The 23,821-nt window shown below is 38.2% G+C and overlaps 1 protein-coding gene across 1 annotated transcript; it reads left to right on the top strand.

Moving 5' to 3' along the window:
• Positions 1-1,773: 1,773 nt before the first annotated feature.
• Positions 1,774-23,803, top strand: SYCP1 (synaptonemal complex protein 1). Its single transcript, XM_062512173.1, is given in 31 exon segments — positions 1,774-1,873; positions 2,330-2,343; positions 2,952-3,027; positions 3,198-3,244; positions 4,232-4,396; positions 4,787-4,854; positions 5,068-5,141; positions 6,505-6,563; positions 6,928-6,997; positions 7,603-7,676; positions 8,051-8,159; positions 8,608-8,702; positions 8,839-9,023; positions 9,458-9,525; positions 11,337-11,398; positions 12,578-12,681; positions 13,179-13,296; positions 13,531-13,601; positions 14,269-14,350; positions 14,829-14,889; positions 15,205-15,269; positions 15,953-16,015; positions 16,866-16,982; positions 17,567-17,677; positions 18,326-18,418; positions 21,443-21,517; positions 21,775-21,833; positions 21,979-22,158; positions 23,044-23,191; positions 23,488-23,574; positions 23,660-23,803. Coding segments are annotated over 31 exon segments (2,844 nt in total).
• Positions 23,804-23,821: the final 18 nt, after the last annotated feature.

Raw genomic sequence — 23,821 nt, 5'->3', positions numbered from 1 at the left:
CTGGGATCTCTCCAATTTTTGGAGGATTCAGTCTCCTTTTTATCCTGATTTCCTGGCCGCATTTCCCTCATTCTTTCCCTGTTGCCTGAGGTACTTGTGAGGCACAGACTTCCCAGAACGCCTGGATACCTAAGATTCCCCTCTAATGGATAACCCTCCCTTTTAATTTCTAATTCTTATAGAATTCACGGGTTTTCCCTATTGCTTCTTTCATCTTTCACTCTCCAATTTCGTTTATCAGCGAACCTACAGTTTGTTTGCAAAGGCAAATATCTTTTTCCATTCATCAATCAGTGGAATCCTTCCCACTGTTTCTTTTAACTCTCAGTGCTAGTCTTATTTAGCAGCAGACCCACAGCTTGTTTGTAAAGACAAATCCACCATTGCTCTCATCCTGCAGGACTCTGAGGAGCACCAGCAATGGAAGGAATGAGCAGAAATCCCCGGGTGGTGGACAAGATGTGTCAGAAGCTCCAAAGCAGTAGCTGGAACTGCAGGATGTCCTGGCAGGACAGGGGGTGCAGAGCCCAGCAACAGAAGAAAGCAAGCTCCTGGCTGGGTTATGCAGGTGGCAGCGAATTCCTTTCCCTCCAGCATGTTATAAATACATATTATAATATTGGCTTTCCACAAATATTAAAATGGATGCTCTATATATAATGTTAAAAGTAAATTTGCTATAAAGATATATTTTTTTTTTATTTCTGCTATTAGCTAAACTTAGACATAGGAGTGAAATAGCTGGTGTAGTCATGCTTGTGGTGATTGAACTGCCTGCTTGGTTGGGATAACATCCAACGAATGGACGACGAAAACCCCTGCCACTATCAGCACCAAGTATGGACCAAAGCCCAGGATGGAGGTGATAATAAGAACGGACTAAATCCACAGCCAAGAAATGTGCATGCTCTAAAAAGGCAAACCTGAGGAGGAGCCATGCTAAACAGTTCTTAGAACACGTAAACTAGTTTGGTAAAAGTTTGTTCTTAGAACATGTAAACTAGTTTGGTAGAAGTTTAAATATGCATAATTATTTATGAAAATGCAGTAGGCTGATGCTCTGTCAGCACCCACCCCACCAGGGCTATGGGCCCAGAGCTCCCTCTAACCTCCTGTCAGCCCTGACCCCCTAGACTGTCCCCATAGCCCCCATCCTTCCCATGGTGTTCCCTATAGCTCCCAGACCCCCACAGTGCCACCATGGTCCCCACTGCCCACAGTGTTCTCTATAGCCCCCATCCGCCCACAGTGCTGCTATAGTCCCTGCACTTCCCTCGTCTCCCTCTCCGTAACACTTCCTAGAACCCCCATCCCCTGCGCTCCCCGCAGCCCTCCCAGGCACACGTGCACCGAGGTATCCTCCAGCTTCTCCCTCGTGTCCACCACGAAGTCTCAGACGGCCCCAGCCTCGAAGGGGGCTCGTGCCGCTGGAGCAGTGGGACACCAGGTCTACCACCAGGCCCTGCCGGCAGCCCGGGGTCACGGCGGAGGGAGGGGGGGGGTTACTGGGAGAGGCGGCGGGGAGGGGGGGATGTATAGGGAATGGGTCAGTGCCCCAGGGGTCAGCCAGGGCCACGCTGGCCGCAGCACGGACCCGGCACGGACCCGGCACGGTTCGCGCGGGCCGATCCCGAGGCGGGCAGCGCCCTGCCCCACAGCAGCTCCGCTAGGCGGCGCCGTCCCCCCCCCACCGCCCCTGAGGGACCCCGCCCGCCCTCAGCGGCCGCCGAGAGCTGCCGGCCCTGCGGCCTCTGCCGCCCTTTTATCGGGGCCATGGCGAAGGAGAGCAGGTTTAAATTGTTCGTTCCGCCGCGCCTGAGCGCTGGGCAGGTGTCTGTGGGCAGATCCCAGGTGAGCGGTCTGTCGTGGGGCCGTTGAGGGCGCACATACACCACCCCACTCCCCCCCCGTCAGCCTCCTCGGGCTGTGCTGCTCTGGAGGCTGAGGAGGGGGCGAGGGGAATCCGCAGGGACCCTTTCCCAGGGACGCGGGGGGGACAGAGCCGTGGCCGGGCAGTGCCCCGACAGAGCCTCGAGCACACGAGGGGAACACATTGCTGGACTCATTGCTGGACTCATTGCTGTCCCCATGCCTTAGACTGGTGTGGGGAGGGGGGGGGGGGAAGCCTTCGGTTTGAATTTCGAAGACTTTTGATGTTATTTTCTGTCAGAACTGAAGGGGATAATACCGAGCATCTGCTGTGGGTTGTAACTGTACCTCAGCGACGATAAGCCCGCGTTTGATGCGGGCAATTAAAACACAGAGAGCGAGCAGTGACCCCCTCGGATGCTCCCACTAACGCTGATGTCTTGCTCTCACCACATCAAAGTGTGCCAGTGAAATGTTCTGTCCCCACACTGAGTTATGGCAATTCAACAAGTTAGGTTTTTCATGTCGAAGCTCTTTATGAAATATGTTGAAGTTCAAACGGGATACTCTGACAGCTGATGAGGTACGCTGTTTTACAGGACAAACTTCTGTAACTTAAAAACCTTGTAAAAGGGTATTTTCATGCCGAAACATAATCACATACGGTTTAGAACTGCCCTTGGAAGTAGTAAAGTAAAAAAGAAATGTCAACTAATGGTCTTCAAAAGAGTAATGTGATTCCTTGAGTCTTCTACCATGCACCAGTGCACAGACAGGCAGGAGCTGCTGAGTTCCCTGCACTGAAAGCTTCCTCTTTGGCCACAGTCAAAAATAATAATAATAATAATAATAAAGCAAACTGCAGAAGACCAACAGTTAGATAAACCACTGTGAAGTAAGCAAGCAAGTTCCAAAGCCATCACCAAAACCTCGGGCTTTGAAATTGTAGGCAGCTGATTTATTAATGAAAAAAATCTATTTTCACATCATCTATGGGTTTTGTTGTTTCTTTTTCTTTTCTGGATGTTATAATCTTTCTTTACAAATCTACACATAAAAAACTAATTTTTAAATTTGTGCAGGGTTTTAAAAAATGCTCAGATGATGATTTTAAATTGCCATTTGATGCGTCCAACCGTGGCGAAAGCACTGATTTAGGTAAGACTAAAATATTAGCCATGCACATTCTTTAAGTTTTTTGTATTGTCGAGTTTTAATTTTTATGAGTAGTCTTGAAGTTTCATGTCTGTAACAATGTTAAATACAGTTTCACTTTTACTTTTTTTTTTTTTTGGAAATACATTGATCAAAATCTCTTCATGTTTCAGATATAATTTCACAGCAAGTAAAGCTTTGCTCTGAAGTAGATGAAGAGGTCAGCTAAGTATCAACTCTGCATATCTAATTTCTTGGGATCTTTGAAATTTGTTCCCAAATAGTACCTAAAGCATTATTCAGTAGATATTTCAGGGCTAAAGGAAGTAGTCAAAAGGGAATAATGTTTTATGTCTCCTGCTTAAAGCTGAATCAGTTGGAGGAGATATTTTTGAATTAGTGAACATGCCTGGAGACAAATCTTTAAAAATTAAGGTGATCACAGTGCTGTTTGTTTTGTTGCTGTTTTTTTCTTTCTTTTTTTCTTTTTTTTTTAAGTCCCTGTGAAGTCTGCAAGTTTGAATTAGAGTAAGATTTAAACACTTAAGTGTCCTTGTGAAACTGGTTCTGAATGTTCTATTGAGGGGCAGAAGTGCTGAGGTCAGAATATTCTTTGGAAAACTGAAGTAGATTATCCCATTTATCTTGTCTGGCTTTATTTTATCTGTAAAACAGTGAGTTTAGTGGTTTCCTCAAACACTGGATTCTTTTCACAGCTTGTTTCTGCTTTCGCACAACTCATTTTTTTTTTATTTTTTTTTGCAGTAGCTTCTGTACTCTGCAGCTACAAAACACTGTTTGCTATCACGAAATAAACCATATTTCCTGTGTTGCCCCTGCTGATTTTCATATCCCCCATCAGTAGACTCCTTTTAATCCCAGCAGCTATTAGAGTACCATCAGGACTGTAACAATGTGGTGGACTGCACTTGTCCATGTCTTTAAGACCATCTGTCTGGGGATGTCTGAAGGCAGTTTGGGACATTTCATTGTATTTGTGAGTCTCCTGTGTGGTCTGTAATGCCTTTGCATACACACATAGTGGATGCACAAAGATTTAAACTTTGGCTCCTGATCATATATAAACTTACATCACCATCTGTGGAAAAATATTACTCTTGTGGTGTTTCTAAGGGATAAATATGTTATCTACAATGGTATTGCTTAGATAGTATTTGAGATTAAATTGTGGAACCCATTTTAATAGAATACAGAAACAAGGAATGGCTTGTTCTCAAAACTCTACAAAGAGGCTGAGAAGATCAAGCAGTGGAAAGTGACTATGGAATCAGAACTAAGCCAGAAAGAAAAAAAACTCCAAGAAAATATAAAGATTATGGAAGCACAGAATAAAGCCATTCAAGAACTGCAGGCCAGTGTTTTAGAGTATACATTGAATAGATGAAGTTAAGTGCTTCTTGATTTAGTATGACAATAATATTAAAACAATTAAGTGTTAAAGAATGTTGCAGTTTGGTTTGTGCCTTGAGAAAATGGTTATTTTGAGAAGGTATGTGCACCTGTCCTGTAGGAGTGTGTGTATGAAGAATTTAGCCCTGTCTCAGTTGCTGGTAAATTATTGTTCATTAATTATTCTGTCTTTCATGCAAAAGATGACTCAGCATGTAATACCACTTAAATAGACTTCTGTCTACTGATACCCAAAATTACTTTTTCATGTGGCATTTGAGAAGTCAAAAGTGTATTTATAATATATTTTTCAATAACAGTGTCTTTTTGCATTTGTTCCCTATGAAATCAGTTTAAAAATGATAAACTCCATTTGAAACTGGAAGATGTGATCCGTGAAAATGAAGATCTCTTGAAAGAGTAAGTAATGCAACCAAATAGATTATTTTTGTGCAGTTTTCATGTGGGTAGTTTCATATAGCAGTTAAAATGTGAAGGTCGTTTACATTATTACTTCTTAGGAACTTAGTATAAAATATTTCTGTATTAAATATATATATTTCAGTATGTATTTATAGTTAGTATAAAATACTGTGCACTCCTGAGAAAACATGGTATTTTTCCTTCCTTTAGAGCCACTGCTTCAAGGGATCTGTGTAATCTGCTCAAGGAAACCTGCACTCACTTCACAGAGAAGACCAGTAAATGTAAATGCTTTTTTATTTTTGATTTATGACAGTAAAGGTACTTCTAACTTGCTCTAAATTCACGAATGGAAAGAAATTCTCATGCTGTTCCAGATATGTTCTCCAACTGAGATTGGCTGGATGTGGCTCTTAAACTGAGAAATGAATTTTAAAGTGGCTCACAAAATTAGACGTGAAGCCACAGGTCTAACACACGTAAGGTTCATAATGCTAAATCCAGAGGACTCTTGCAAGCCAGTAAAATTGTTTGCTGAAAGGTTGCAAGCCTGGGAGCTGTTTGGGTGGCTAAACACTGCTCCAGGTTTGAGGCAGTGTCAACACCCCTGGTTAGCAGTGATAGTCACTCTAGGGCAGTGCAGGTCTCCTCAAGCCTGCTCAGCCCATTGAAGGATTTCAGTCCCATCCAGATACTGTGAATATATTAAGAGAGATGAAGTGGCACTTCATGCCTGTTTTTAGGCAGTAGAATCTACTCTAAATTCTCAGCACACTTTTAACAAATTTCCAGGGCTGGCATTTCCTGTTTGCAGCAGTTACACATTTGTGTGGAAAAAAGATCTTTTAACCCAAAGGTATAATGAGTAACTAGAATTCTTCTTGCATAACTGAACAAGTCAAGACAGTTGGATAACTTAATAAAATTTAAAAGTTTAAATCCTTGAGGCTTTTAAAACATGTTCTCGATTGGGTATTTTACTTTATATGCAATGTAGAATTGTTATTATAATAATTAAAATTTTACTAACTTGATCCTGGATACTTAAGTAGTGTCTATTTCTTTTTAGCCTTAATTCTAGAAGCACTTGTGTATAGGTGTACTGTTCTTTTTTAATAGCTGTGTTTCTTACTGTTCTCTTCTATAATTGTTTTCTTAGGGAAAAATAGTATCAATTACAAAAGTGAAAGGAAAGAAGGAAAATAAGGGCATGGAGTGTTGTTGCAATTTTATAGTGGCAGTTCTGTGGTCATAGATATCTGCTGATAGAAGAAATTCAGTGCTAAGCCCTACATTACAGTTTATCAGATACTAACAGTTTTGACAGATTCAACAGCATTAATACTATAAGAATTAATATGGTTACGTAAATTGATCCAGAATTACACTTTTCACAGAAAAAATTATACTGGGAAGAAAATTTAAAAGCTGAGTTTGCATAATATTTCAGTGAAATAAGCATTTTCCCTAGATTCTCTAACTTTTGGCACCATATTTCATAATGGCTCATTTAATAAGAAATGAGCTGACAATTCCTTTTTAAATTCGCTATGCAGATTAAGCATAATGACTTGGACAGCTGGCATTCTTTTTTAAAAGAAAAAAAATTTCAGAAGAAAAAAATTTTAAAAATTCTTGCTTTGATAGATGAACAGGAAACAGAAGAAACAAGACAACTGTATGAGGAACTTCATGGCAACGTAGAAGTAAGTGACATAAGCTTGCTGAAAGGAATGTGAGTTCTGTGGAGGTGCTGAGCTGAGTTACATGTTTGTTGGGATACTGTTTGTGTCCATATTGTGTCATGTGTCATGCAGGATGCCAGGTTTTCAGTCCCTTTTCAAATAAAGCACATTCAGTGGGAGAAAGTGCAGCAGTGTGTGGGATGTAGATCCATGTGATCTGTGTGATATGTGCTTAGTGCTGGGTGACTGCCAGGACCTCTGTCTTCTTTTTGGGCTCTGTTTCACTCACCTGGTGATTTCTCAGAATAGCTGGCATTGGCAGCAGTCCCTGGGGAACTTCCAGGGTTTCCAGTATTGAACTTCAAATATTAAATTTTGTTTTTAGAGAATGACGGTGGCATTTGAAGAGCTTCGTGTGAAAGCAGAGAAAGACAGATTGGAAATGTGTTTCAAACGTGAGAATTCTGTTTATTGTGTTTATGCTGCTGGCTCAAAAATTTTGTACTTCATTCACTGCACATGCAGTGTCAGGGCAGACAGCTGTGAAGTGCTGGAATGGTGAGCAGGTCACACTGAGACACTGGGACCCCCTTTTATTCATGCTTCCTGTATTCACTGCCTGGCCCCTTCTGTTGTTGTTCCTTGGGCCGAATTTGGAAGTTTATTTTTTAAATAGTCACTCAGAGTCCAAGTTTTGTCTGTGAAGTCTAGAGATCAATATTAATTTCCTGTAGTTAGTTTCCTTAAATGATAATGCACTATTGCATAGCTACATAAACTTCAGCTAAATGCTCTCTGTCTGTATGTGCAGGCTGCTGTGTTCCTGTTTCATTTTCACATGCTCTTTCTGTTAGTTTCTTACAACAAATGGACTAATTCTGTGTAAAGCTGGCAAAAAAAGATATTTTGATTATAAAATCAAACATTGCCTCGGCAGTTACTTTTGGGAAACAAAATGTACAGCTGTACAATTGCAAGCAATCTTAAAGTGGAAGTTGTATTGAACTTGGAGTATATTTCAGCTAGAATGCTAACTGTGGATATTACTGTATCTTGAAAGTAAAAGAAGAAGCAGAAAAAGTGGACAAGTTTGAAAAAGAATGCAAACTGGAAGTCAGTCAGAAGGAAAAGCAGGTTTGCTCAGTTTTACCATCTAATATGTAATACAGCTTTATTTCTGACTAAAGGGGCAATGCAAGAGCCAAGAAGTGTTTCTGGGTATTAGTAGAAAAGACAAAATAAGAGTTGAAGCTGCATTTAAAGTCACATTCTGCTAAGTTTAGTGATGTTTCAGATCTTTAGTCTGCTGGAATTCAGAATTTGATTTTGAACTGGAGAACTTCTTCATTTAGAGTAATGTAAACTTGATCAATATTTAGCTAAGATCAACAACCTTGTCTAACTTGAATGATATCAGTATGTCTGCTTGTCATACCTGGGGGTACAAATGAAGATGAATATTTGTCCCTTTTCCAGACCTCATTATGATAGTTCTTTAATTTTTCTAGATTTCGGATCTTACCACACAGAGAGATGAAAAAGATGGAGTAATAAAAGGCATCCAGGCTCAGCTGCAGGCATCACAGAATAAGATTGCTGACTTAATAGAAGCAAAATGTACGAGTTCTGTCTGCTGTGTTTAAATGTAATTGTTTACAGAAGCATGGGAGACCAAGGTCATGATAGTTTTGTTCTGTTACTGGTTGGCAGCAGAATTTTGGGGCCTTGAAGGCCTTATCTTTGTTTGAAACAGAAGCTGCTTATGACTGGCAGGGTGGTTTTTAGGGCAAGTCAAGCAGTGAGAACTTTTGAAAATTCAAGGGGAAAATATATTGCTTTGGTTTTGCAAATTTACAGTCAGGCAGGTGCCACTGAGGACACTTACTTTTCAGACCTTGATTTTCAATGTTTAAAGCCATCTATACTCAAAGTATTTATAGTATATGATGTCAGTACCATTGGTCTTTGTTAAATTCTATGAATGTATGAAATTTTCCATTTTTAGCCGCATTTTTTAGTAAATATCCTGTTTTTAAAAATATAAACATACATCTTCTTTGCTTAGTACATAAAGAAGAAATGTTAAAGGAATCCCAGGTCAGTCAAGAACATTTGAGGGCAGAGCTGGAGGAGGCTAAAGTTTCATTGCAAAAGGCAGAGGTACACCTTGCTTGTGGCTTTACAATATAAATAGACTAGATGAGTATTTGCATAAATAATTATGGATACTTTAGATGGGAAACAGGTGTAGCTGTTTGTTGCAAAACGTGGTTAGAAATTATATCATGTTTTGAAGGTTACTCAGAAGAACTTAGACACTGAATTCCAGACTACAGTGAAAACATTAATTGAGGTCACCAGAGAAAAGGAAGCACAGGAGGAAGAATGTAAAAAAATTAAGGCTTTGCTTGCAGCTGTGACAGAGGAGTTTGAGATTTCTACTGCCAGTTTGAAAAGCTTGCTGCAAGAGGAGCAAAACAGGTAAATTGAAGAGTTTCAATTGAAAGAGTCATCTTACAGGTTGCAGTCTATGACAAAATCAAATGAAATGAGGCTGAAATTTGGAGAGTTTTGGATACAGTGGTCTAAATGCAGAGAATTTAATGTAATTTTTTTATTTGTGCTGGTTGATACTGGTCTATAAAAAGTAAATTTTTGCTCCTTCCAACTTCCATAATTCCGTCTTTTAAGATATACAAATTTCTGTAAGTATATATTTGTTTAGTTTTATGTCTACTGTTCTGAAGTTGTAAAAGTGAAATTTGATATGTGCTGCAGGCTGATGTGTTATCTGACTGTTGAAAGGTAAACGTTGTTAAAGTGCTTGTGGCAGGACTTTGTCCTGTTGCCCTTTAAGTTTCAAATGCAGTGCTTTGTACTATACATTTGGGGTTTTTAATTTATCATTTTCTTAGATCAAAGAAACATGAAGATGAGTCAGAGCTGCTTGCCTTGGAGCTCCAAAATAAGTCTGCTGAACTGGGTAAGGCTTGTAGAAAGGCAGAAAATGAGCTAGGCAGTAATAAAAATGTTTTCTAATGTCCTCTGGAAATGGATTGTCTCTAGTACTTGGAGAAATTATTTTGCAGTACCTATACCTGTCAGGAATGCCTAAATTTATTTTTTACTCATCTGACTCCCTTTTCTTTGGTGGTCATTGGTACTTGCAACAGCCAAAGGGCAATGCTGTGCAGAGCTCCAATAGTAAGACCATCCATGCATGAATTCTCATGGAGGTAATTTTGGTTTCCAGCTAAGACCAGTGTAGCACTGCAGGTGCCAGGAGTAGCAGACAGGACTTCTGTAGCTTGTAGCAGAGATAAAACCCTCCCATTAAGGTTTCTGTAGACGTTCCCCATGCTGGATGTGGCAGGGGTTATCTTTAAATACTGCTTTGATATCATGTGGTTTCTAGGGATGTGGTCCTTAGCCCCCAGAGTAAGAGCTCTGCCTGCAGGACTGCTTTCCTGCTGTGCAGCACATGGTACTAGATCTCGCCTGACAGATGAGAAATAGAATTGGATGTTGTCCTGGTTTGAAAGCCAGGTGTTTGCTAAGAAAGGCAGAAGCCTCCCTTTGAAATGAAAAGTGTGATCCCTCCTCTCTACAAATTATTATAATTTTGGAATTAAGGGAGCTCTCAGGCAAAGATATGGGGGTAGGAATAACAGTTCTTTACTAGTATATTTAACAAGACAAACAAGAACAACAACAGCTATGAAATTAGCCACAAACAGAACAGTAACTCGGTCCCAGTGTTTTTTGGCTGCAGGCACCTTTTCCCTGAGCTGCAGTTCCCGGTGCTGGGGGCGGGCGGGTCCCGCAGAGCCGCAGGAGGGCTGGGGGTGATGGCAGAGCTGTCCCAGGGGGAGAGAGGGAGATGGAGAGAGAGCTCTCCGCTCACGGTGTCATCCCGGTGCTCAGCAGAGTGCTGGATGGTGGCAGGATAAAGCGAGAAAAAAACCAGCAATGAGGATGGCTCCCGGCACTGGGATGGCAGGGATGGGGCTGAGGCGGTGATCGTCCTTCTTCTCTGAACTCCGCAGGGAAATGGGCCGAGCCAGAGCCTTCCTTCTCCTCTTCTGGCTGTTGGAATCTCCAGGGGTTTCCCTCCCACCTTCCCCCTGTCATTAGGGCCCATTCAACAGGTATCTTAGCATGACAATGGGGAAAATTCCACAGAGGGAAAAGGGAGAGAACCAACCCCCAACAGATGTTTCTGTCTGCATTGAGGGCATCCAAAGAGAAGTGTTCAAAAGTGCACTGCTAGTGCTTGTCTGGAATGAGGCAGGGTGAGACCTTTGAGAATTACTTGCCAAACATGACCTTGGTGTTGAGTATTTGCAGAATATACCAGTACTGTGAATGTGCATGTAGAAAACGTTTGGAAGTTAGTAATAACTGGTTTCCTTTTTCAGCATATCCATGTGATACTCTCAGCAGTTCAGATGTTTTTTTCCTGGAACAATGCAGAGCCATCAATACTTGGAGAATACTCTGGTTTTACTGTCCATGGTTTATTTGAAGCCATAATTGTGGAAAACATAATAGGCTCTGAATTTTATTTAAGATAAATAATCAGTTTTTCTTCAGATATGGATTTACTAATGTCTTTCTTAATGATTTTTTTCAAGTTTACATTTAGATTAAGTCATAAATCACCTTTACAGTATCTGAACTTAATCCAGTAAGTTCTTGAGAACTGTGTATTGCAGAAGAGTAAATGTTTTATTTTGCCTGCTAAATATGAAAAATTATTTCTCTTCCATTAATTTTACATTACATGTGCTGTAGAAGAGATGACTAAAGTAAAATGTGACAAAGAACTGCAACTTGAAGAGCTGTCAGAAACTCTGGTAAATATTCATTTTATTAATCTCATGGCATTTGGTCTTCATATGAAATTCCTCTTGCACTGTAAGTATCTTATATGCCATAAATAAGCACAGTCCAGTCTACCTTAACATTTCTGTGAAACTTTCTCACACACAGTTTCAGTGTTTTCTTTGAAGAACTTGTTTCTAGCCACTGTTCTTCTGGCATCTGTGTTTTAGCTTTTCTTGTCTCCTGTGTTTTGGCTTTCCTTGTCAAGGTTTTTGGTTATTTCCTTCTTCATTAATGCCCATTCAAATGCCACTCCCTCTGGATAGAAAGTTTTCTCATTTTTTTCTTACTTACAGGAAGGTAATTAGCTCTGGCCCCTGTGAACCCTACTGTACTGTGACAAAGGCCTATTTTCTGTCACAGGAGTCTAAGCTGTATGAAATACACTCTTAATAGAGGTTTATTTTGATTTTGATTTTTTATTTTCAAGTCTAACAAGAACCCATATCAACTAAAGTTAAGGTAGCGTGAAATCAGGTGTGCATTTTACCATGTCTGCTTGTAATGCTCTCCAAATCAGAGAGGCCTGAAATAGGGCAATAGAAACATGTTTTTATAAATAGTCAGGTTACACATCATAACTTGAACTAGCCCACAGAGCAGTGTCCCACCCTGAACTGCTCTGCTGACATCAGTGACAGCAGGAGATCCTCTGTCCTCCTTTGTAGAGGAGCCTGGCTGTTGCCCCTTGCACTCGTACAGTGGCTGTACTAAGGATGAAGACACAGCCCTGCTGATTGCCTTCCTTTTCTATCCTATAGAACTGGAATTCTCCGATGTTTATTGAATCTTTTTTTATTATTTTATTTAGACTATTTATATAGCCTTTTTTATTTAGATGAATGCAAAAGCTTGAAGTCTGAAGCAAGTATCTTTATTTAATATTATGTCCAAGGAATCTAATTTAGTAGTTTTGCAGACTAGGTAATTAAACTCGCAGCAGAGGACATTTACAGCACCGGTGTCAGTGTTCACTATCTCAAACCACTTCATATCCCACCAGAGATTTGCAAAGATACAGTCTGGATAATCCATGGCATGGATTTTGTTTGGTTCTTCTGAAAACCTTGTGCTGTTAGTTGATGTCTGATAACGACCATGAGTTGTAATTTACACATCTATGCTCAAAACTCTTCTTTTTCTTTTTGCAGAAGGAAATGCATGATTTGAAAGTACAGCTGACTACTACAGCTGAAAAGGAGCAAGATTATTTAAACCAGCTTTTGACTCTGAAAGCAGATCTTGAACAAGAGGCGTATGACCATTTTGAAAATACAGTATTTAATTTTTTTTTTGGTGTTATATAGAAGTTACTTTAATACACAGTGAAATGAGCTGTAATTGTTTTCTAATGGAAGTTTTGAACCACACAGTATGACATTAATTATATACTTACCTTTGTAAATGACACTTTCTCTATTTGTATTATTCTCTGGAATATGTAGTTGTTCCATATCTCTTTGACTTTTTTAACAAGAAGAGAAAGTTTCTGAATTAATTGTTAATCCTGCTTTGAACTACATCATCTTCCCTAACCATTATATTTATATAAAAGTTGACTCTGGTTTTCTCTACTTCTTCTGTCAGCTTTTTATATCACTGTGACTTTGCTGCAAAGCTTGTATTTGTAGATAAAGGCCTGGACTTTTTTTCAGCATGGAGTTAAACTTGATAATGGGTATATTTAACTTAAAAGGAGATTTCAAAATGTATGTTCTTATTCCTCTTATTCCTCCATTTGTTTTAAATCAGGTTAAAGAATGAACAACTAACAGTGTATCTCAATAAGATTTCACTCGAGAAAGAACAAATAGCACGAGAGAAAAATGATGTGGCTGCAGAACTCCAGAAACTGCAAGAAAAACAAGAGGCAAGTTGTAAACTTCCAGCTTTTTTTAAAGGACAGTGCTCAATTTTAGAAATCAGATGATAAACTGCAACATGACATGGTTCTGTAGAGTACCTAAACTATTTTTTATGTTTGAATTGGAAAGGAAGTGTATTTACACTTGTGAGTAGGGCAGGTCAGTGTGCTTTGGATGTCTGATTTTTTTAAGAAGTCGCTTTGAATTTTATTTCTTTGCTGACATGGGTCTTTATTTAGGACAGTGAGAAAAAAGAAGAAAATACAAAGCAGTTAGTTGTAAACCTAGAAGAGGCAAATGGCCAGCTAAGGCAAGTAAAAACAAATATTAATATCTGATCTTGTTAAGGGAAATAGATTCTGATAGTTGTGTTCATACGATGCTTTCTGGAATTTTTTTTTCATTAATGGTTTTCTAGATTATGTAGCTAAACAGAAACTATTCATTATTGCTGTTGGCCAAGTGGTTTTCTCAGATTAGAAGTACCTATTGCTACAGGAACAATGTTTGCCATCATTTTGTTTTACATATAAAGAGCTGTCCTGTTTTGCATTAGACATCTTAGGTGTGAAAGAAATGAAAACGGGAAGTTCAGGGTTATGGATTAAATGTGACAAGGCAAAACTGGACAAGTGTTACTCTCTGCAGAAGTTTTTGTACCATCAGTTCAATAGACAGGCAGCCTCCCATGTTTCATAGCTGCATTACAATATTCCAGGTTAGGATGCATTTTCCTTAGGTTAGGTGGAACATCTCCTACTGAAAAAGAAGTATAGACAGTTCACATATTGACTTACTAGGCATGTTGCTTCACTTTAAGAATATTTTCACTCAACAGCTTTTGAAGTTCCCATCAACATTAGCAGCTGTTTTTAGAAAATAAAATACGAGTTCATTAGTACTGAAAATAAGTTAAAGGTAATAAGTAATATTTACTAATACTAATATTTACTAATGCTTGTTAATATGGCCCTTAGAAATGAATTGGAGTCTTTGAAGGAGAAAATGGCAAAGACAGATGAAGAGATTAAAAGTAAACTGGATGAAAGAGAAGAAAACGTATGTCACATCATGAGAATATGTTACAGAACATGTAGGACAGAATTTAAATGTAAAATGTTTGTTGGGACTTTTTCTGGAAAGCTCTGCCTGGGGAACGTGGTCTCTGCCAGAGGATTTTTTTCTTTCATAGCTGCTGCCAGTTGTGACATTTTATATCCACAGGCTGGACCCTATTATTTTCAAAGACAAGCACAATCACTGGGATGTTTACTCTTTGCTTGGAAGTTGAATATTAAAGATTTGATTGATTTCAGGCAAACAGAGAACCTGCTTTTCTTTTTTTTTTTGTTTCTTCATATACCCACTGGGTGATGGATAAGCTCTGCATTAACTTCTTATATATAATGTGAGTTTTAGCTTAAATAGATTCAAATATTTTTACTTCATTTGTTTCAAAGCAACCTGGGGTTTTTAGCATTAAAATGGGTTTCATAATTTTATTGTCAAAGTCAAAGATTTACGATTGTAATTTCAGGTTAAGAGTATTGAAAGTGAAATTTCAAGAAAGGAAAAGCAGTTGAAGATTCTAGAAAATAATTGGGAAAATTATTTTTTTCATGGATTGTAGGAACTTCAAGTGTATTTTTGAAATTGTGAAGATACTGTTGTTGTTTTTTTTTTTTTTTTTCTTAATTCTATAACCACTAAGGAACTGATTCACTGCTATTAATTAACATCTTGTAGTACTTTATGGCTAAAACTCCAATCATTCTAACCCCTCAGCTTGTGTTCCAGTCCCATCAGAATAAACCAGACTGGTGCAAGTGCACGTTTGAGAATGTTGACAGGAATTGCTAACACAGGGAGTAATTTGTAGGACTTAACTAATTAATGTTTGGAATATCTCTTTCAGGTGAATAACTTAAAGAAACAGGTGGAAAATAAAACCAAATGCTTTGAAGAGTTGCAGCAGGAGGTGTGTAGAGGTTTTGAAAGTCACAAATACATAAACACATGTTATTTTGGGGTGATGTTTCAGCATTTTTTGTCTGCTGTGATTCTTTAGATACACCTATGTAATTTAAAAATTTTCCTTTCTTATCCTAACTGAGCAAATTAAGGAGTCATCTTTGGAATCACTTGATCTGTTAAATTAGTCTTATTTTGAAAAAAAGAAGTTACAAAAATAATATCTTCAATAAATATTTTTTTTCTTTTTTTTATTTACTACATAGTATTATTTATGTACTTGTAATAGGGACATATCACTAGTAGAAAAGAATTCTGCACTAACACAAATTGTAGTAACTTCACTGTAAAACTATATATAACTTTTATTTTTTTGTCATGATATCTTCACACCCTCTCTCAGAAGCATCTTAGTTTTAATTCCCATTCTGCCCCTTATTTGTTATTCCCTGTGGTTGCTCAGGAGGAGCCTTTTTTAAACTCATGATGAAGTAGTATTATCACAGTAATTATTTGAGCATTCTTTTGTTTGGAGAATTGTTCTGGAACCTGAACTGCACAACAGAGAGTTACAGAATGAACTCCATTCAATGAAAGCTGGAATTTTCTGACATTCTTGACACAGTTAAACCATTACATAATTCTGTTAACTTATTAAGGTACAGTGCTTGTTTTGTTTTATTTCAACAGAATAAGGTGCTGAAAAAGAAAATTACTGCAGACAGCAAGAAAATCAGTATTTATGAAGGGAAGGTAGGTATAAATAACACCTCGTAGAAGATGAGGTGAGTGTTTTTAAGTCCCAGTGTAACTAATGATAATACTTGTTAAACACATTCTCAGCTGGTTTGTAGATCTGGGATACAGCTTTTGCAGGAATGAGATCACAGTTTTTAGAAGATGCTTCCATTTTTAATCCTTGGGCACTGACTATTGGGCATTTAAAAGAGATGGACTTCACATCGAAATTAATTATGTGTCTAATCAGTTCCTTTCTTTCTTTTCCTTTTGTTGATAGTGGACTGAACAGTAACCCCATTGTGACAGAAAACCATTTAAAACATACTTGTATCACTCACTTCAGGCTGCTCTTGGAATGTGTTCTGCAGTGGTAATCCTTCTGATGGGAATAGTGTCCAGCTTTGGGTACTGCACTTAAAGAAAGAAGTGGACTTTTTTGAGAATATTCATATGAGAAACTTAGAGGAAAAACTGTAATCAAAATGCACAACTGGGAGGAAAATGTACCATAAAATCTGTGAAAATCTTATATAGATTTACAAGAGGGAGAATAAAATCTCCATCTGTATTTGGTTTTTTTTCCAAGGATTTCACAGCATTTAGGGTGACTTCTTAGGGCAGTCTTTCCCATTCTGCTGTTGCCATTGTTTCTTTGAGTATTTTCTAACTCACCTCAGGCCAAAGTTCAATTCTTCATTAAAAAAAAAAAAAAAAGAAAGCTTAATTTTTAAATAGGAAACACTTTAATCATATACCTGAAAAGTAACAGTGTGTTTCTGCTCAAAAATAAGAGGTAAAAAAAAAAATCATTAACATATTAATTCCTAAACAAATAACAGCAGCAATTCTGCATTCTCAAAAGGTGAATAAATTGCAGTTAGAGATGGAAAATATGATCAAGCAACATAAGGAAGCAGTTGACATCTATCAAAAAGACATAGAAGCAAAAAAAGTAAATGAAAACAAACTTCATGAAGAGGTGAGAGGTGTTAATTTTTACTGCAGTTTAGATTTTTTTAAATTAAAAATGTTTTTATGGAGCATTATTGACCAGTCCTTGCTCTTACATTTCAGTCTTATCAACATAAATGGAATTTCTTGTGTATGCCTGTGAGCAAAACTTTAGTACATTAGGTGCTTAAGGTGAAGTATTTGAGTATGCCTTTAAAAACAAGAACCCAGTGAAAAATTCTTTCTTTCGAGATACAGTTCAAAGAAATTCAACCTTTGGTATAAAGTCGACATAGCTAAATTAGAGTATAACTTCTCCCATATTAGTATTTTTCTGCCCACATAGTTTTTGATGGTAATACTAAGAAATGTTAGGGCAGAGTGCTTGAAATGGCATTTTGGTTAAAAGTGAACTTGCCTGCCATGGCTGCACCTTTAATCTTACCCATTTTAACAATCTGCATAAAAGACCACAGATTTGAAAAGGATCTTAAAAGCAAATGAAGTCCAGGGACTACATTGCACCCACAGGGGGGAAGAAGAAACTAAACTAAGATTTAAAAAAAAATATATTGTTATGTTTATGAATGAAATGCAATTTACTGCTAACAGGTAGAAAAGATGAGGTTGCTTTATGAGGAAGCAACAATGATACAGAGAGAAACTGATATTCGATGTCAGCACAAGATAACTGAAATGGTGGCACTTATGGAAAAGCACAAGGTAAGAGATTTTACTGATTGCTGGGATTTGTAATATGTTAATAACCTTTCAAAACCAGAAAAGAGGCCTGAATCTGGGAAAAGGAAGCTGAACACATGCTTGACTTTTCATCACCTAAAATTGAATTCACTTGATGATTTTGAAAACATGCCTATGGGAGATAAATCCAATTTCTCTAACTAAACTTCTAGGATTTTATTTATTTTTTTTTTTTAATTCAGGCATCCTTTGATACCATCTGAATGCAGCAATTTTCAGTTTTAGTTTGGCCTCTTTCTCTGATTACTTAGTGACTGTCAGCAGTTCAGCTTAACACATTTTAGTTTACTTTTCCATTCCTCCCTTTTGCAATATCTTTAGGAGATCCCATTAATAAAAACAGCATGGCTGGCTCTTAAGTGCTGAACACGTATTGCATAGAAGTAAAACTCTCTGCCAGTCCATAAAGTTACAGTGCATTGAGCATTTTCTGATTTTCAGTTTCTGCAGAAGCATCAGTGTTTGTTCACGATGCTTTCTGAATCTTCTGAAGAGCCTGGTTTGAAAAAATGACTGTTGTTTTAAGACTGGATAGATGTATAATTGTAACATTTAAATGTTACAAGTCACGTTTTGAGTTTGTTGGTTTGGTTTTTTTTTTTAACACAGAACGAATATGATAAAATGGTTGAAGAAAAAGATGCAGAGTTAAGAGTATATAAAATTAAACAGCAAAAGCAGTTATCATCAGAAAGAACACTGGTAAGGAGTATTTTCCAATGTTAAAAACCTCAGTGGAGGGGCTGAAATGTCCTTGTGTAGTGGTTTGATACTGGCTAAGCTCCAGGCACGCACAAAATAAAACAACATTCACTCGTTTTTCTCTGCTATAGTTGAGCAGAGGAGAGAAAAATTGAAGGGCTCATGAGTTAAGGATTAGGAGGAAAACACTTCAAGTCTAAAACAGGTTCAAACTGAAATAGTATCAAGAACATTTATTATTAATAGAATTAAAAGTGGGTAATGAGAATGAAAATAAATCTTTAGAACACCCTTTTTTCCCAGTCCCTCCCTCTTGCCCACCGGCAGTGCAGGGAGACAAAACCTGTGATCTTTAGTCAGTTTGTCACTTCTAAAAGTCGTTTCTCAGTTTGCTTAGGGAGTTTCTTTTTCTTACCGTGCTGTGGGGTCTTTCCCAACAGGGACAGTTCTCTGTGAACTTTCCCAGTGTGGTTTTGCAACATGAGTCCCTCCCACAGGCAAACAGTGTTCCCACAACTCTTTTGCATGGGTCATTAGTTCATGGGGTGTATTCTTGGAAGGATGAGGTGTTCTGGTGTCCTCTTCTCTCTTTGTTTGAGTTTCTCACTAGATGGCAGCTTTTCAGCATCCACTTGCTCCAGCATGGGCACATTGTTTCATGGGCTGTGAGTGGATCTCTGCATTCCCCCATGTGAATTCCAGAGAGACAGTTTGTTGTATTGTAGTCCTCACTTTGGCTTGCAGAAGAAATCAGCTCTGATGTTTGGAGCACTTCTTTTCCTTCCTTCCTTCCCCTCACTAACTTTAGTGTCACCATGTTCTTTTCACGCGTCTTCACTTTTTCCTTTTCTCTGGTTCAGGAGAAAATTGTTGTCTGCAGATTTGTTTTTTCCTCGAGTTCTATCAGTTGAAAAGTTCTGACAGGGTTTTACAGCTCTGAAAGGTTGGTCTGAGGTTTCCAGGGATGAAAGACCAAGAAACTGGGTGTGCAGGGACTTTTATACAGGGGAGGTTCTAGAGGAGGGTACAAATTCTTAACCAATAGGGGGAAGACAGGAGAGGAGCACAAGGTGGGGTTTACAATACATAACCCAATGAGGAAACACGGTGGGGGGAACAATTTCAACAGATCAGTGGGGCTTCAAAGAACGGGGAATTGACAGGGAAGTTTCCAGACTAAAGGGTAGGTAAAAGGTGAGATTGACAATGGAGGGAAAACAGGGAACATTCTGGATCAAGGGGCAGGTTTAGGGCAAGATGGACAACTAGCTGGGAAGGTACAACTTAACAATGCAGGTGGGAATGGAACAAGTGTTTGAGAACACACTGCAACATCTCCCTAAAACCTTCAGGGATAAGAGCACACTGCAACATCTCCCTAAAACCTTCAGGGATAAGAGCACACTGCAACATCTCCCTAAAACCTTCAGGGATAAGAGCACACTGCAACATCTCCCTAAAACCTTCAGGGATAAGAGCACACTGCAACATCTCCCTAAAACCTTCAGGGATAAGAGCACACTGCAACATCTCCCTAAAACCTTCAGGGATAAGAGCACACTGCAACATCTCCCTAAAACATGAGGGATAAGAACACACTGCAACATCTCCCTAAAACCTTCAGGGATAAGAGCACACTGCAACATCTCCCTAAAACCTTCAGGGATAAGAGCACACTGCAACATCTCCCTAAAACCTTCAGGGATAAGAGCACACTGCAACACCCGTCACTGCCGCACCTTTCCACACCTCAGGACAAGAAGAAAAAGTGGGTGCGGTATTTTTTCTTCCTTAGGTGTGCCATCACAGAGGCATTATCAACTTTTTAAACTGGGTCGGGGATGTGTCCATTGTCAATGCCTTCAGAAATTGGCTCTGCTGGACACAGAGAAGAAGCTTTCTCTCTCAGAAGCCGCTTCTGTGGCTTCCTCCTGTGAAAAACGAGGTTCACTTTCCTGGTAAATTTTAGAACGTTTAATAGAAGACAGTAAGAGACAAACAATAAAGCAAAAGCTTATAAGGGTCAGGTGCTTGACCTTGAGCCAAGAGCACACACTAACTCAGGAAACACTTCTTTAAATGCCTCAACATGTTGCATATTCATAGATCTTCATGCATTATTCAAAAACATTTCCCCCCCAGCCTGTAAATCAACTTCTTTTTCTTTCCCTGGGGTTTTGGTGTCCGATAATCCAAGAATGTGAAGGATTTCATGAGTATCTTTTTTTTTACCATTCTCTGAGTTAGTTACATGAAAAAAAGCTTTTTACATCACAATGTTTTAGTACAATATATATATAAATATATATATTTATCACACTAGTATTTCTAAGTTTTGTTAATAACAGAGTGAAAAAATTATATTAATACAGCAAAGTTTTACAACATTATACATACACATTCATTTTAATATTTATGAAAAGCCAGTTATATAATGTGTACTTTTAACACTCCACCCCACTGAGAGCCAAGCTGTGTTAAACCAACACACCTTGAAGTATAATATAATTATAAATGCCATATTTTACTTCTTCCTGTTGAATATTTGGGGAGGGGTTAACTATCTGCTTTAGTGGGACTGAACAGCAAAAACCAGTCTACTAACTTGTTTGCTTTTATTTTCTTACAGATCTTATTCTGGGCACTAAAAATTTCAAATGTTTCTAAAAATAAATTGGAGTAGCAGTGTGTGTTTGTGTCTACTCTTCCAGATAATGTGTCGTGTTGTGACTTCACAGTTTGAATAGGAAACTTTTGTTTTAAATAGTTGGATTCTGCCGTCTCACCCCGTTCTCCCAAGTGTTTTAAGGTCTTACCATGAACACCTGTGATAAACTACCTGTTTCTTATAGTATTTCAGTTTTTAATTCTAAACAAGCTAAAGCAAAGCTTCAAGTATAGGGTTGAAAAACAGAATTATCTTTTGTATCTAATGAGTATCCCTATTAATTACTGTTTCACTTTGGACTGTTTTCTTTTTTCTGGGTTGGGCATAGTTAACCCTACCCTTTATTTAATTTTTAGGAGAATGAACTGTCATGTTTGAAAAGTGAACTGTCATCCCTTAAGGAGCAGCTGAAAGCAGAAATTGAAGAAAAGGTGGAGTTTTTCACTAACTGAGCAGTGTGGGTGAGAGGTGTGCCTGGGCTTCTGCTGTAGAAGTTGTATAAGGAATGAAACTCAATAGAAAAACAGTGACTTTTGAATGCTGCAGTTGTACTAAATCTGGTCATGTATTTGTGTGATCTTTGTAACAGTCTGTGATTATAAACTGTATTCTGTAATTACACCAAGAAGATTTTTAACAACTGAATTCAAATAAATATTTACTTCCTGTCACATAACTCTTTCTTTAGGAGAATCTTGTAAAACAGCGCTCTCGAAATTTGATTCCTGAAAGTGAAAAGAAACACAAGGTAACTTCAACTTTTTAATTGGTTATAGAATTTGGTAGTATTTATATGTGTAGAATCAATTGAAGTGCCGTGATAATTTATTTGCATTCAGCAAAAGACAATAAGACACTGGAATGCTTTTCACTTAGAACTTTTTAAATTATGGAGAATACAAACTTATGTTCCTGAGACTCCTAAATCTTGTTTAGATCTAGACAGTGAATCTTTTCATGTAAGAAATAGAAAGTCTCCAAATTATATTCCTATGGAAGTCAGCGTGGTGGAAAAGAAAAATAAGTGTCCTTTATTATCTGCAGGAAGTCCCTTGGGCAGTCCAACACTGAAGTTTTGTAACTCCTAACAGTGAATTTTTCTTGTTGTATTTTTCTGCCTATATTTCTTATTTGTCTGTAGATGCTTAATTATTTTTTTTTTCCCTTGGGATAAGCAGGGATTTTAAAGGGTGATACCATTCTATGGAGATACTAGACAGCAGTTTATAGAAGGGCTCCCAACGTGTCATTTTTCTTGCTTAGTTGTTGCTTGATGTCTCTAGGATTGTTTTACTTAGTCTTCAAAAGTGTCCATTTGTAAAAGCACTTTTTTCTCAATGGAAGGGGGGCAAAAAAAGCTTATATAGCTGTAAAAATTGTCGAAGTATCAAAGTATTCCTGACTGCAGAACTTGCTCTTCTTCCCTGTCATGAGTTTGCTTGTGGTTTTCATATTGGAACAATAAAATCCACTACTGTTTTGATGTTATCTTTCTAAAAAAGGACTTCACTGGAATATTGCAATGTTTCTCCAGCTTCTGGTGAAAGGACTATTTTAAGTAATACCAATCTTGATAGCACTATCATCTTTCTGTGAAAGCCTTTTCCTGCAGTTTTTCTAGTTTCCATTTTCTTAGATATTTGATGGAGTCCACATGTAGTGGCTGCAGTTCAGAATAACCAAAATTTCTGCAGATAAACATGAAGAACAATGTGCCATGAAACTCGAACTCTTCCACAGCTTCCTGTTCTTTCTCCTAGTTTGGCAACCAAATAAAGGATATTTCCACCCCACCCCACTTTGTTTGGGTCTTTACTTCATGTGTGAATGGAAAGATAATAGTTCCACCATGTCTCTCAGGTGTCTTCTTGGACACTCAGACATGAGTTTGGGTTTAGATTCTATACTTACCCCATAAAAATATAATTTAAAAATATAAAAATTTTATTTCACAGACATCATATATTATAAAGACTCCTCCAACAGATAGACTGCCAAGTGGAAGAAGCACAAACCCACCTTCAGAGCAGAGCACAAGGAAAAGGCAAAAAGTGCTTCTCCAGCTGGATAGTCAGTCAGACAGCTCTGAGCACACTGACCTCCTGGTAAGAGTCAGAGAGCAAATCATGTGCTGAACAGTTCTTTGTGCTCACTGCTGGGCCTAAGAGTGAAGATAAAGGGTTTGGGCTTCCACATTCAAGCCAATATTTGTGTGTATATTTTTATTTAATTGACTCTCTCTCGAATTGTGGTTATATGTACATATATGTACACATGTTCTTTTTATTGAACTGTTATGCCTCATAACAACATCTTAATGTTTTTCATAGTTTAATATCCTTAGGGGGAAAGAAAAAGCATTTTTAATATAGTGTGACTAAATAACTTTTTAATTTATTAGAGCATAGTCTCAGAAGAAGAAATGTTTAAAAACTTGTACAAAGATCATCCACAGGCTTCACAATTATATTCCACAGCACCAAAAAAGGTATGTTAGCCTTTCATGAGATTCAACCAAACAGTTAATCAGATCGTTTAGAGAAACTAATGGGTGGCTTTATTTTCCTTCCTAGCCACCAGCTCCACCCAGTGTGAAATCTCCAGGCTCTGCACTGAAACTCAAAACCATGAGGAGAATGCGTGAGGTGGGGTGGGCTGCCGTTTCCAAAATGGACAGGAAAAGAAAAATTAAAGAAGCTGTACAGCTCTTTGCTTAAAACACAGAGATACCCAGT

This window comes from Cinclus cinclus, chromosome 34, assembly GCF_963662255.1.
Source record: "Cinclus cinclus chromosome 34, bCinCin1.1, whole genome shotgun sequence".
Taxonomy (NCBI): domain Eukaryota; kingdom Metazoa; phylum Chordata; class Aves; order Passeriformes; family Cinclidae; genus Cinclus; species Cinclus cinclus.
Note: the sequence above shows the minus strand (reverse complement) of the source record. Positions and strands in the feature narration are given on the sequence as shown.